The sequence below is a fragment of the Alternaria arbusti genome (assembly GCF_024043155.1).
Source record: "Alternaria arbusti strain BMP 1465 chromosome Unknown scaffold_18, whole genome shotgun sequence".
Taxonomy (NCBI): Eukaryota; Fungi; Ascomycota; class Dothideomycetes; order Pleosporales; family Pleosporaceae; genus Alternaria; species Alternaria arbusti.
The window spans coordinates 506,574-520,965 of NW_026249958.1; the positions used below are offsets into that span (position 1 = coordinate 506,574).

The 14,392-nt window shown below is 52.3% G+C and overlaps 4 protein-coding genes across 4 annotated transcripts; 3 read left to right on the top strand and 1 right to left on the bottom strand.

Moving 5' to 3' along the window:
- Positions 1–810: 810 nt before the first annotated feature.
- J4E86_009804 (uncharacterized protein) lies at positions 811–1,455 on the bottom strand (the record flags this gene model as incomplete). The annotated part of the gene is made up of 1 exon (XM_051450305.1): positions 811–1,455. The coding sequence occupies one exon, from the start codon at positions 1,453–1,455 to the stop codon at positions 811–813; it is 645 nt and encodes a 214-aa protein (XP_051298693.1).
- Positions 1,456–1,979: 524 nt separating this feature from the next.
- Positions 1,980–2,960, top strand: J4E86_009805 (uncharacterized protein; the record flags this gene model as incomplete). The annotated part of the gene is made up of 2 exons (XM_051450306.1): positions 1,980–2,669; positions 2,727–2,960. 2 exons carry the CDS (start codon positions 1,980–1,982, stop codon positions 2,958–2,960), a joined length of 924 nt encoding a protein of 307 aa, XP_051298694.1.
- Positions 2,961–5,049: 2,089 nt separating this feature from the next.
- J4E86_009806 (uncharacterized protein) lies at positions 5,050–5,901 on the top strand (the record flags this gene model as incomplete). The annotated part of the gene is made up of 4 exons (XM_051450307.1): positions 5,050–5,134; positions 5,315–5,362; positions 5,447–5,525; positions 5,760–5,901. 4 exons carry the CDS (start codon positions 5,050–5,052, stop codon positions 5,899–5,901), a joined length of 354 nt encoding a protein of 117 aa, XP_051298695.1.
- Positions 5,902–11,599: 5,698 nt separating this feature from the next.
- On the top strand, positions 11,600–12,514 carry J4E86_009807 (uncharacterized protein; the record flags this gene model as incomplete). The annotated part of the gene is made up of 1 exon (XM_051450308.1): positions 11,600–12,514. The coding sequence occupies one exon, from the start codon at positions 11,600–11,602 to the stop codon at positions 12,512–12,514; it is 915 nt and encodes a 304-aa protein (XP_051298696.1).
- Positions 12,515–14,392: the final 1,878 nt, after the last annotated feature.

The window sequence follows — 14,392 nt, forward strand, 5'->3', positions numbered from 1 at the left end:
GATTGGCCCAGGACGCCCAGATCCAGAGCCGCTTCCTGGCCGGCTGGAGCACCACGCTCAACACCAACATCCAGTTCGCCACACGTGCGCGCAAGGCCGTCGAGAACTCCAGGTTGAGCCTCGATGCCACCAAGGCCAATGCCAAGGGCCCTGCCTTCTCCCTGCCGGGCCAGGCTCCCAAGAAAGACGTCATGGACGACGACATCAGCGAAGACGCCAGAGCCAAGATCGAGCAGGCCGAGGACGAGTTCGTCGGTCAGACTGAGGAAGCTGTCGGCGTCATGAAGAATGTACGACCATACCCCTCACCCTACACCACCTTGTGCTGGGACCCCCGCTAACCTCCGACTAGGTCCTCGACACCCCCGAGCCACTCCGCAACCTCGCCGAACTCATCGCCGCCCAACTCGAATACCACAAGAAGGCCTACGACATCTTGTCCGAGCTGGCTCCCGTCGTCGAGCAGCTGCAGGTGGAACAGGAGGTGCGTAGACATCAGTCTTCCGACTACTAGACTTCTTTGTAGAGGACCCAACTGATGCATTGCATTCATAGGCCAGCTACCGCAGGGCCCGTGAGGAGTTGTAGGACGACTCTGACGCACAAGCCCGAGCGACAGAAGAGGTCCAAGGCAGTGATTAGCTTGATGCCGCTTCATTGCTTGGACATGGGTTGCCATGAGCTTCGTTGCATTGTGTATCGTCGCGTGATGCATGTCTTGCTTCATGTTCGGGTGGTCTAGTCTGTTAACTCATTCAATACCTTCTCTATTCTATACCTGGCGTGTGACGTGATGACCAAACCGACATGTCATTGCATCACACCACTCTCATCCCTAAACTCTGCCGCCTGCCCTCTGGCAAACTCCGCCATCTTCTCCCTTTCCCCCTCCTTCCCCTCCTCATCCTCTTCAGCCGGAATGTACTGCCTCATCACGTCTCTCACATACCCCTCTGGTACCCCCAACTTGACTGCATTAGCGATCCCCTGATTCATCCTGTAAACATACTCGTCCCGCGGCTTATCCGGCGTAACACGATTCCGATCAATATAAACGAGCATAGACTCTTTTTCCTCCGGATGCTTGCTAGTATCAACCTTGTGCTCTGTGTCTGAAGGCCAGAAATCGCACGTGAGCATCTCTTTTGTGTATGCGACCGGTACGCCCTCGTTTTTATCTAGTCTCTTTTCGTCTTCTGGCAAGAGAGAGTAGACCAGTCCGAATACGACGTCAGAGTAAGAAGACTTGGAGGTCGAGTTTTGCTTGGGGGATTCGACGACGTTCGCGTAGCCGCGGTCGTTGATGATCCAATGGTAGTTAGGCAGGCGGGCGACGCCTAGGTATTTGGATGTTGGGCAGCGGGTGCTCATTTGGTGGAGCCAGAGGTTGGAACCGTAGCCGAAGTAGATTGTGGGTGAGGTTTGTGATGTGATGGGGAGCTGGGTATTCGCCATGTTGAGCTATATTGATGGCCTTTAGGGTCGTTGATGGTAGTGGGATCGTTCTTGATGGCTATAGATTTGGATGATGTGTGGGATATACTGTGCGGCAGACTTGAGCTATCCAAAACTGCCCTTGTATCGAGTGTTGGAAAAATGATAGCTTACTTCGCGTTGGGTTCAATTGGCCTTCAAGGCTGAGGTGTGCGTCTACGGTTGGTTCAGAACGGTGGTGAACTAGGCCCGCTTAGGCACAGTTCCGAGGCTCAACGGATGGAACCATGGATGGATGACATGACCCAAATTTTGGAAAGAACCGATACAAAGCTCGCAGAATCCTCTGCGCGACCATCTTTTTAAACGTACAGCTGACTCTTACAGTCATTACACAGTTCACAGTTTCGCGACTTCACCAGTTGACGGGGTATTGCTCCTCGTTGTCAATTTACTACAGACTTTCGCAGTCTGTGCTGCCCATCTGCTGCACAACGCTACACATCTACACTGTACCAGATCGAACGTGTGCCGGCTACTCGAAAATGCCGTACTCGCATCACAGCCACTCTGGCCAGTTCTGCGGACATGCGCAAAACACACTCGAGGAAGTTATCCAGGCAGCGATAGCCAAAGGTTTCCATACCTTTGCGCTGACGGAGCATATACCTAGACCTCTCGAAGACTTCTACCCCGAAGAATCCGAATCGCACACCGCAGAGAGCCTCGCGAAACTGTTCGACGCCTTTATCGTCGAAGCCCACAGAGTTAGAGACGCGTACTCAGACCAGATCCAGATCCTCATCGGTTTCGAGACGGAATGGATTCGTCCATCTACACTGCAACTCATCCAAAGCATCCTCGACAAGTGCACTTTTGACTTCTTCATGGGCTCTGTCCACCATACGCACACCATACCCATCGACTACGACCGCGCTATGTACGAACAAGCTCGAGAGGAGGCAGGCGGGACAGACGAGCGGCTCTTTGAGGATTACTTCGACTCTCAATACGAAATGCTTCAAGAGCTGCGACCGCCAGTGGTCGGGCACTTCGATCTCATTCGCCTACTTAGCGATCATCGCGATGCCGATTTCAAGGGCATGACTGGTGTTTGGGAAAAGATCAAGCGCAATCTGGAATACGTAGCCTCTTATGGTGCTCTACTGGAGTTGAACTCATCAGGGCTGCGGAAAGGTTTGGCCGAGCCGTATCCGTGCTTGCCCATATGTCAGGTCAGTCACACCGCCATATGCCCGGTCTCGGCGTCAACTTACTAACCTATGTCATAGATGTTCTTAAGCATGGGAGGTGGTTTCGTCATGTCTGATGACAGTCATGGGATTGACCAGATAGGTACAAACTATGCGCGACTATTGGCTTTCGTACAGAAGGCAGGGATAGACCGGATACATTTTGCTGACCGGGCCGGTGAGCGCAAAGACAGCCGCTTCCCCAACGCGGGCTTCTCTAGCATTGCTGTAACCGACCTGGCGCAATTACCCTTCTGGGCCAAGATAGGGTGATATACTCTTCGCGATGGATAGCCCTTCGGTAGTTAGAAGCGCCACTGAAACTCTCAGCAAGGAGAGTTTCGGGCCCGAATGCCGGGGCCACACTATCAAGCACCTTCTGTCAACGGTTGGTAGGGTGCCTACATGCAGTGCCCATGGCCTTCGGATATTTAATAGAAGCGAACGCATCCGACGGTTCGGTGACATGCAACTTGCGAGTCCACATCACTAGTCGACTGTGGCTCATGCTGTCTATCACGATACTGCACTCCAGATGCGTGGGGGCTCCTCTTCTCCACGACTCAGCTGCCGCTGCAAGCGCACTCTATCTAGCCAATGCAAAGCGTACGATGCTCCCAGACCACGCTGTTGGGCTCCCGACTCAGCGCACAGGGCTCGCGATCTGAGAAGGGATGGCTGGAGCACGGTTGAAAGACCACGTGTAATGGCCATCGGATTTACTCTTTAGCCCCGCACCCCTTGTGCTTGTGCTTTGTCCCTCTAGTTCAAATGAATTATTCGTTTGCCGCGAGAAGCACGATAGCCAGCAGTTCCGCATATGGTTATCTCGACGAACCGCTCGAAATACGGTTGTTCTTCGGGTGGGTCTAGCTCCGTACGGCAGCCGGGTGTGTATCCGACGCGTCTGTGATTGGCAAACTATAACAGACTCGAAAGCAGAAACACAGCTAGGTTCTTGGGCCGGCGTGAGACGCAGGGGAAGTGAAAACTACGAGGTACGATAGTCTCCTGGTCGTATATTAAGGATGCGGATATAGCGGTAGCATGAAGGAGACGATTAGGTGTGGAAGAGCAGAATGCCGATTAGTGATTGGAAATTTGAAACCGCGGGGTACATCTACCATGAAGGACCGAACATTGCTTTTCGAGAACGGTGTTGCGTATGCACGTCACCCCTGTCCATATCCATATTCAAATCTGTATGACCGCCACCTGCCTCCACGGAGCTGGAAGAGGATCCTACAAGGAGATACTTTTGCGCCCTACACAAGCAGCGTAAAAGCTAGGTCATGCAGGTCCTTATGCATTGCGGTACCAAAGTTTACGCATCGCCCTTTGTCATGGAGGAATGCGGCGGCTGTGTGTTATTCGACAAGACCGAATATTGCTGCGTCAGAGGCGCTTTTCCTTTTTGCTTCCATCGTGCGACTCCAAATGAGGTAGGGGCCACGGCCGGCTTATTTGCGCCTTCCGCTTCCTTGGACGAGGTTAAGGTTCTGGCGCCAGCGCCATGCGCACATCGGTGCTAGATGGCTCATGATCGTGGTGACCGTCACCGCACTTCAAGCTTGACCGCACTCTCTTGCGCGCCACCGCCCTGCTTCCTTTCCATTAAAGCGGCTACAAATCAACCCTTGTGTCATCCTATTACCGTCGATAAGAGAGCTAAGCCACTATCGGACATGATTATACCCGTGTTATCACAAAACAAAGATCCGTATCGAAGTTGGCAGGCCGCTCGGTAGTCGCGGGAAACTTTAGTACGGGTACAACCTTCCACCATGTCAATTGTGGATCCCCCATCGCGTGTCAGCTGGGATGCTGCAGATGAAGAATGGTTTGGAAGGGCTAGACCAACCTTACTTCTGACATTTCAAAACGGCCTGAGCTTCGGGCAGGATTCCCCGGGAGACACGTTCCGACGGCTGTGGGTCGTACCATACGTAGCCCGCAATTACCTTGGAGCCAAAGAGGTGGAACGTGTGCGTATGCGAAGAGGCTAAAAAGTATGCTTGACGCATCTGAACAGACCAATCTGTTGCACAGCTTCGCGGCAAAACCCTGGTATGCTTTTGGTCAAAGTAAAAGCCATGAAAGTCTGAGCTCCAGTCAGAGCATCTACGGAGCTTCCTACTCCTGGTCCTACACATCGGCACCACTATTAAACTCTAGGGTCCACCCACTTTCTAACGTACTTCCCCATCTTTGCAGATTTCGGATTTTCAAAACGACACGCTATCTTTAATCAGTACCAAAGGAAGTGGATACTCTACATACACTACCTGCCACCTGCTTCAAGCTTCAAGCTTCACCTTTTTCAAACCCGCCCTAGACGCTATCCATGCTCGTTCCCTTCAATATGGGCGTTGAAAAGCTCGTGATCAGACCTGGCAATGGCATAGACTTCCCGAAGAAGCATGACGAGGTGTCTATGGAATACACTGGTGAGATTAGCTACTCAATTCCTCACCAGAGATCAACATCTAACAATAATGACAGGATGGCTATTTGACGATGATGCCCCGGACCACAAAGGCGGACAGTAAGCGAACCGGCAGCAGTCATGCCTTGGACATCGAATAGAGCGCCGTATTGATCGTTCTTTAGATTCGATACTTCCGTAGGTCGCGGTGACCTGATCACTCCCATCGGTGCCGGCCGGGTCATCAAAGGTATGCCCAACCCAACCCGCTCTTCGCTTGGTGCATATGCATTCTACAATTCTGAATGCACATTTGGCTAAAGCTTATGCACAGGCTGGGATGAGGGCATTTTAGGCTCCGCAGAGGCTTCTCCAATGACGCTGGGAGAGAAGGCGACTTTAATCATAACATCGTACGTAATCCCCACGACGTATCCTTCCGCGTGAGTGTACTATACTAATGATACGTGCGATGCAGTGATTATGCATATGGCACTCGGTAAGTTCGACTTTGCAATTTGCACATTCCATGGTCGGGACGGGAACAAGTAAGACGGGACGTTACCGAACCTTGGAAGTACACACGCCACCGTGAACACGAACGCCCGACGGAGCCAAGACTTAGTACGGCTGACGACGTTCCGAAGATCGTTTGAGCCATGCTTCTTCGAATCTCCCGCGCTCCTGGACGTCCATGCCGCAGCAACCGCCAATCTTGTACAACACGAATGTCTGCAGCCTATTGGCATCGCCGCATCTTTGGACTTCGAAGATCTGATCAGACCATGAGGTGCAAGTGCTGACCATGTGGACAACAGTGGCTTTCCTGGACACATCCCGGCCAATGCCAAATTGATCTTGTAGGTGCCCAACTTCATTTTCTTCGTCATTTGGGACACTACAGCGCGCTTGCGACGCCTCATTTATGTGTTACAAGTGTGTGTGTTGTTCCTCCACACAGCGCACAGCTCACATGCTGTTCCTTTCACCTTGTTATCGAGGGATCAGTGCACAGGCTGCAAAGCGGAATGCTAACGCGATGGCAGCGATGTCGAGCTCAAAGCCATCAATGGGAAGAAAGCAGAGGACGCCTGAAATTCGGCACACATCATCGCGCCACCCGCTGGCCACGTTGGTCGACATATACCCCGTTACTACCCGACCACCTGTCCATCCAGCCATTCGTCGCGCTAGTACATTCGTGATCGAGGCCAGCACATACGAGAGCAGGAAACGTCTCATTTGGGCTCAACATTAGCGCTTGTTATGTGGTTTACGCCCTTTCATCAACCATCCTTACTGTGGGAGTCCACGCATGAGCTTTTGTTTTATTTGATCCTTTGGAGTTTGGCGCTTGGTAGAGGTATAAGGGAACAGCAGACTCATTTCAATCACAGCTGTTCAGGTGGAGGAGTCGAAAGACGGTCAAGTTTCGTGTCTAATGTACTATGTCCTTCCACGCGCGTTACCCTTCTGCAGCTCCCAGACTTTCGCATTTCTTTTCTGATACTGCGAGTCACACCGCTCATTGCTTCTGGTAACCTCTTCCGGTGCAGGAAGCGACTCGTGGTAATCTTGCATGTTGGTTCGATCCATATACCCGTTAATCAAAAGCGAGCTTCCTTTCTCATGGTAGAGATCTTCCGATCTCCAATCGTCGTCCCCAAATGAACTTCCAGTATCCTACCGAAGTAATCGTACCGAGTGGTTGATAGTCATGTAGTGGCCCAAAACAGTGGTTCGCCTCGACGCGGGATAATGGTCGGCTGTACACCCACACGGCACGAGCTGGTATTTAAGCCGCACGCCGATATGCCTTCCTTCAACTTCACTGGATAGCAATGCCGATTCTAGAAAGGGTCATTTTTCGGTATGCCGAAAACCAGCAGCATGACTCAGATGGCAATTCTCTCGTTGGCTGGCGGCAGTGGCGGCTTACGCTTAATCCGGCAGATATGGTATGGTGTTACCGGAACCTTGACACTTCAGTGTCGGACTCGACTATCGCGGGAACCACACACCCTCAAACTCTACCGTTGCCCGCCACAAGTGGGGGAAAGCTGCCACATTATTTCTAAGCGAAAGACATCCCACGGAGGGCGCCTCATGTTTGGCCTACTGAGATAACGCATTTGCCTCAAGGGACTGAACCTCTACCCGCAACGGGCCTTGTACATGCTTAGGATCTAGAGCTTGTCTTCCAATCTCGATTCGTATTTCCTAAATTCCGTGATGACATGGGTTATCGACAAGTCACCAACCATGTTGCATCGCATACAGCCGGCGCACGCAACAACGGATCAGGAAGCAAATGTCAACTTTTCTCAAAAGCCTTGTATTTCATGGCAAAACCTCGAAGACCGTACCTAAAGCCTACTGATCACGGGCCGTGGCCGTTCGACCCACCCTTGGACGCTCCCGTGCGCACCGAATGCCGGTACGCCCCCCTACACTAGACACACCCGTTAACAAGATTTTCGGCCAGGCCAACGGTCGTGAGCAAGATGACTGCACGTGGGATGCGTCGTATGCATGTGGCATCGGTCCCGTGCAGCTGCGTCAGGCATGAGCCTGCATCAAACGTTCGTTCACGTGCGTGGCACGGTTATGGTGCGGGCTGTGACAGGGTCAACGCACGCAGCCTTGGAAGCGTGTCAGCAAGTTAAGCGTGCACGTGAGTTCATCACGTAATTACTGCTCCAGGATGCTGGAAGCCATCATAGCCAGTTCTTGAAAGCAACTCTATGCGATCAACGACCATGGAATGCAAAAAAGCCTGGACACAGCGCATACCTAGGATCATCATCATCGATCCCAGAACCGCTGCAGATAGAGCGGAGTGATGCAATGGGATGTGCAATTGCGTGCATGGAGGAAACATGCATAGGGTACCATAGAAAGAGCTCGTCTTATCCTTGCTCCGCCAGCAGCCGAAATCATTGGTTTATATCAGCGATGACCGGTGGATGACCAGAACTGGGTCGCGGCTGTTGTGATCAGTTCCAAGATCGGTTGAAGATGTGAAATCCAGGCTGCTCCAATCCAACACCATGCACAGCGCAAGGTTTGTATACGTGCGTTGTCTCCGGAAGATCTCTTTCACTACAATCGGGTTCTCGACCATGCGCTTCGGGCGTACCTATCATTATAGTAGTGTGGTCCTTCAAACTGCCGCGAATCTGTACGCTGGTTATTGCGGCCCAACTCGTTTTCCAATTGGATATCACGGCTGGCAGCGCCGGCTGATTTGCCATTGTTACCGGTTATTCCATCCAGTAAGGAGCTGGCGCGTACCTCCAGGTGTATGCAGCTCACCGTTCGACGCACCAAGTGAGTTCTTGAGCCGCACCGCTGGGTCGCGATACGCAAAGTAATACGTGAGGATGAGAACCACATATATGTGTCTGGAGCCAAGCGCAGAAGTTGCAGGATGCTATCAAGGCCGCCTCCCATCATCAATGGCGGTAGAGACTACCGCTCTTGCTCGAGCATCACATCTCCACCCAGCAAGAGTTGAAGGGTAGGAACCTCTACTAGTGATCAAATACACCACCCCTTGAAAGTAGAGTTATGAGATTGCGCTGGCATACTGCCGCCCTTTTCACCCGTTCCGCGGAGACATAGGAACAAGATAAGGATTCAGACAACGAAGAGAAAACGACCTGCTTTGGACGATAAGTACTTACTTCTCTTGTTTCAAAATGGGTGAGCATATGGTCTGCTTAAACATCTGCAGTCATGTCCTTTACACAACCTGGACATGCGTCAGCTTCTTATGGTGATGCAAAATGGCCCAGACTCTTTGCGTCTGAAGAGCCTTTGTTGTGACCAAGATAATTAGCCAAAGCCTCCTTGAATGGGGATGAAACCGATGTCTTACAGTGAGATCTCGCAGTCATCAACCTCGACTGACGCGAGAAAATAATACCAGCCTGGCAGGCAACAACGCAACATACGTTTAGTGCAGTCGATATCTGACAGTTGGTGAGATCTGGTTGGCGTCGCTGAACGGACCCGGAAGCATGTCAGCAGACCGGTCGATGTAGTGCCACGGCATGTTGGAGACATCGTTGCTTGAACAGCTGAGCACGAGCGGATACAGCGCCCGCATTACTGCGATCCCGTGGCATTGGATCTGGGCCGGGTGACGGATCGAGGATGAGTGTCAGTGACCAGGCTCACGGGAAAGCAACTCCCGTATCGAAAGCCTTCGACTTAATGCCAGAAAGCTAGCCCTCTTCAGATCAACCACACTTGCGCGGATGGTGTGCTCCGATTTGCGTATTAGTATTGCTACTAATACACTATTGTAGTACGTCTATCTTCCCGAGAAGATGTAGTATCAAACGTGCCGAGAAAAGCGTAGACGGCTACATCATGAAGAGTGAATCCTGCGTGCACCTCGCATCATGCAGATGCGAAGATGCCCGCCGCCAGAGAAGACGTATTGCGAGGGCTCTATACATTGTCAATTCGGCAAGCTTAGTAGCGGTGTTGCACAGCGGCTCGAGTAGGCTGCGGAACGTTACTCCTCGCATCTGGCATGGTCGGGCAAGACACGCGTCGAGACCAAAGAAAGTATTTAGCTCCACGTGTGCCAACCCGTGTAGGTGCAAGTCGTATAGCACAGGTCTGGTTCTTATTCCGACGTCGTGATATACGAAGGAGCTAGTTTCTTTTGACGCCCATGCCCTACGCCAAATTTGGTTTAGCCCTGGGCGTTAATAACAACGAGCTTCTTCGTAGGTCGTGCTTCACATGGCAGTCGCTAAGACATCGCCCGCATAGTTTTCAGCATGCGAGCGGTTCACCTTGGGTTGCGCGGCATAAAATCGAGAAACGAGAGGACGATGTGACTTGCTGCGCGTCCGTGTGAACCACCATGACTGAGACTGTACTGTAGAGACTTTCGAGTGGATGCAAAGCCCAGAGACGATGCAGGTCGGATGGCTTGTTGCAGAATCCATCCAGGAAGTATGCGCCAGCCTCCAATAATAACACTATCAGCCTTTCGAGGTCTTCAGTTTGTCTGGTAAGCAAACTCCCAAGGTGATAGAGACATCTCATGACCGAAGAGCGGCGTTTGACAGGTGTTTGTGTCACGTGGTGGCCAGGAGAGCCCCACTAAAGATTCGCTCGTGCCCAGATTCCGCTCAACCAAAGTGTCTGTGATCTGGAACGCTTCTCGACAAGATGCACAACTGGCGCACAACCAGGGACGACTCGCTGGCAGATTGCTCTGCACATGAATCGCGTCGCTGAGATGGTCCAGTTATGGTGCTACGACATCCGTCGCACGCTTCACTGCGCTACGCTGCACCTCCAAGCCAGCCAAGTCAGCGACTGTATTTGCTTGGGGTGACCGCAAACAAGCGCAACAAAGAACAGAGAGCTGGCACTTGTGGCGGAATTGATCTCATCCTACGCTGGCCGTCATGGGAGATTTCCGGTTGGCGAGTGTGGGAAATTAAATGTGGAAAGGAGCCCTTGCTAAATGGTTCGAACTACCGGCTTTCTGCAACATTGCGACAGCGCACCGGCCTGGACCTCGCACTTGTCGATGCATGTTCCTGCTACACATGCTCAACCGGTCATCATCACAAGGATGGCGCAAATGGACGGGCCCAACGGAATCGTGACAGCTGTCTTACGACTTGTCCTCGCAGCATGTCTGACTGTGAACCAACGATCCAACAGCTCGTCGTAGGTGATCGTGCTCTGGAAGAGGTGACGAGGCCTGGACACAGCCCCTATTCGAGCCTTGCGAAGGGGATCGCTTAAGACAATGGCCAGGCTCGCCAAGCGGACTCATCTCGGGTTTCTGCACCACCAACCTGAGGCTCACAAGTTCTATGCTGCGAAGAAGGAGAGGCGTCCAGCTTCATTGGTGCAGCCAAATAACAACTTCGCATCTTTGTTGTAAGCAGAGTAACACGCGCCCAGGAAGTTGCTTCATTCCCAGTCGGAAATCTCTGCAACCAATGCTGGCCAGAAGGAAGACAATGCCGATCGGCGACATCCCTGTTGTTATTTACTCTGCTTTCGTACTTTACCCGACATGAGATGGCCAAAGTTACGACCATTGCCCTGACGATCAGGCACCGCACTCGTCCGATTGGATCGCCCCTTGCCCATCTTGTCGAGAACCTATCTGATCGCGGCTAGCATGCTGCCCGTGCCTGTTCTCCGGACTAGCCACGACGTTTGGCTCCGTCCCAAACAAGTCCACGCCGTGGCGACGATTAGTTCCATGGCGGACGGGCTTCGAAGTGGGCCTGGGCTGCGTGGACTAGGATGCAGCCATCTTATTTACTTGCGCATCCCCCAGGTCCCAAACTCCTTCTCTACCGCTCAGGAAAGACTTCGTCACCCACGTTCATTCGCTGAATAACTTCACTCTTTTAGGTGTTCAGCCGACATTCTTTCGATCGCTTCTTTCCAGTCTTCACCTTTGCGCCAAGTACTATACCGGTCCAACTCGACGATAATGCAGCTCATTACCCTCCTTTCGGCGGCCTCGGCCATGGTTGCGACCACTTCCGCGACCAACCTCAGAAGCGCTGTTAATCTGAACAAGGAATGCGACACCGCCAAGCCCTACGCACGCGTCATCAACCGTTGCGACTACGACGTTCACCTTTGGTCTGTTTATAAGGGTGATGGCTGCCCCGAAGATGGCATGGTCACGTTGAAGACTGGCGAGATCTACAATGAGAACTACACTCCTCCCAAGGACGACGTTGGTGTGTCCATTAAGATCTCGAAGACGAAAGAATGCAAAGGCGTCGACATTACCCAGTTGGAGTACTATCTGGAAACTTCTAAGCCCAACTTCCAATACAACTTCCTCGATGTTTCATATGTCGATTGTCTTGGTGGCGACTGCCCTGCAAGGAAGGATGGATACTACCTCAAGGCCGGTAGCCAGGACGGAATAAACATCGCCTCTTCTTCCAACACCTTCTGTCCTATCCTGGCTTGCCACGATGAGGCTTCTTGCGACCAGGTTTCTTACGTCCTTCCCGACGACGTTCAGACCAAGACCTGCCACCTCGACCAAAGCGTGGACTTCTACATGTGCGGTGGAGAGGCGCCCTCTGGCGACTACGGCTCGTCTCCTAGCGAGCCTGAGTCTTCTGCAGAGCCTTCCACCAGCTCCAGCAAGCTGGCAGAGTACTCCGCTGCCAAGCCTACTTCCTCTTCTGCTTCCTACGAAGACTCCTACACTGCCGACATCGAAGTGGCTGCTGCCGCTGTCACACCTGCGCCCGAGAAGCAGGACCCCAAGCCTTACCACAAGCTTACCAAGACTGTCTACGTCACCGCGGTCGAGTATGTCAACGCAAAGAGGCACGCTCACGCTCACGACCATGCCCGTCGTCACCAGCCTTTCCACGCATAAGCCACTCGAATACTTGTTTACTGTGGCATTGGTGCCTAAGGATTACTTGGTTCTACATTCTACCAGTCAATAATTCAGGATACCAATTTCGCATTATACCCAGGGGAGATCAGGAAGAGGAGATCAGAGTTGATATCACTCGAGTAATGCCAGAGGTAGACAGCGTCGCAGGCCCAATCTATTCATTTCTTCACTACGTTCTCGACGCGCACCTGTCTGCTTGATCTCGCCATCTTTGCTCTCACCTCTCACCTTTCAAACTTCCTAAACGACACCATGGGTGCGGTACTTGGCTATTTTGGACGTTGGCGCCTGTGCTTTTTGGTTGCACGTTCTTTCTTACGAAGTCACGACATCGGATACCATTCGGGAATCCATGCCCCTTGGCGGGCTATACTTGTTTCAGTCATTCGCTTCGTCAAGGACATTTGTTTCCTTTTCTGTTTAACACGGGCGTGGGGTTGTATGCGCAGACGTCCTGGCTTGCCGATCCTGTTCCTAGCCTGATAATAGATTAATTCGCTCTCATCTTGTACTTGCTCTCTGATCGATTCAGCTTTATCGCATGTGATCTGTCTACACGCGTATCTAAATTGCGTGAAACTAATCATTACCTTGATCTTGGCACAGCATGCCCACAAGCATTGGCGCAGATTGCTCGGTGGAGTTGTTTACTTTTGGTGTCGCAGCAGCCGAGCAAGACCAGTTTCAAGCTGAGTCGTGATGTGAAGTCAAAGTCTTGAAACATTGTTGCATGCTTATTCGACTGCGCCGCCTCCTGGCGCGTTTTGACCATGCGATCACCTTACGTCCCGCTGTAGTATCACGCAGGCCAGAGCCTGTTCTGAGCGTTATTTCCATCGAGCTTTTGTATCGTAGGATCTTGTGGTCATCGGTGCCGAGCAAACGTGTTCGCAAAACCAATTCTCGTCTTAAGAACCACCGTGCAGCGCTCCCACAACGTGGCGCTTGTCTCGCACCTTGATCATTGCCGTGACTGACAGCGGCGCGACTAAAGCCGGTCATTCCACATAGCCCTAGCCTCGTTTCGAGCCATGGTTGCATTCTACGTGCTATCAGCACTCTTACCACTTCCAAGGCTTTCGGCATCTAGGCGTTCAGGTGCGCTGTCCGCGAACTGTGAGTCGATGTTTATTGCGTCACTCCTTGGCCATTGGAACAACTTTTAGTTCGCCCAACACTGTTGGTGCCTTGCAGCATGCAGCACCAAGACGACCGTTGGAGAGCCGTCAATCACCCCAGCGTTTGGATCTCATTGTGGGCTAACCACTGCCCCGCGTCAAGTGCGAACCGACTTCTGGATAGCCATGCTCGCGCCACCTTATGTCCAGCCATACAACATGCTCACTCCTCTGTCATCGCGCACAAGCTCAGCAGAATTTGCACCAGGTTTTTGCATCGTTATGCAGTAGTCGACCTTCTAGAACAATTCCATGTTGATTACTCTGCTCCACAGCGTCACGCTTCTCCACTCCTCTGTCCACATGAACGCAAAGTCCCCGCTGTGTAGTCATGCCATGGTCCACATCGATGAGATGCAACTCGATACGACTCGCGCAGACGCCATCGGGCCACCTTGACCGTCCTAGTTCGCTATTCCTGCGGTTGGACTAATGGCAAAGTTGCTGGAGTACAAGAAAACTCCGGCTTAGTGGACCAGAGCATTCTGGATTGTCGACACGGCTTTCGACGGTCGCCATCGGTGCCTTTAAGGCACCCGCTTGGTCCTGATTGCACAGTTCTTTCGAAGACTGGGACGGGCCTACGGACATGCGAAGTACACGGCATCTCGGCAGACACATACCTCTTGACTATCTAGCGCTACCTTCCCTAGGGCTCGGTGTCCACGTTTGTTGC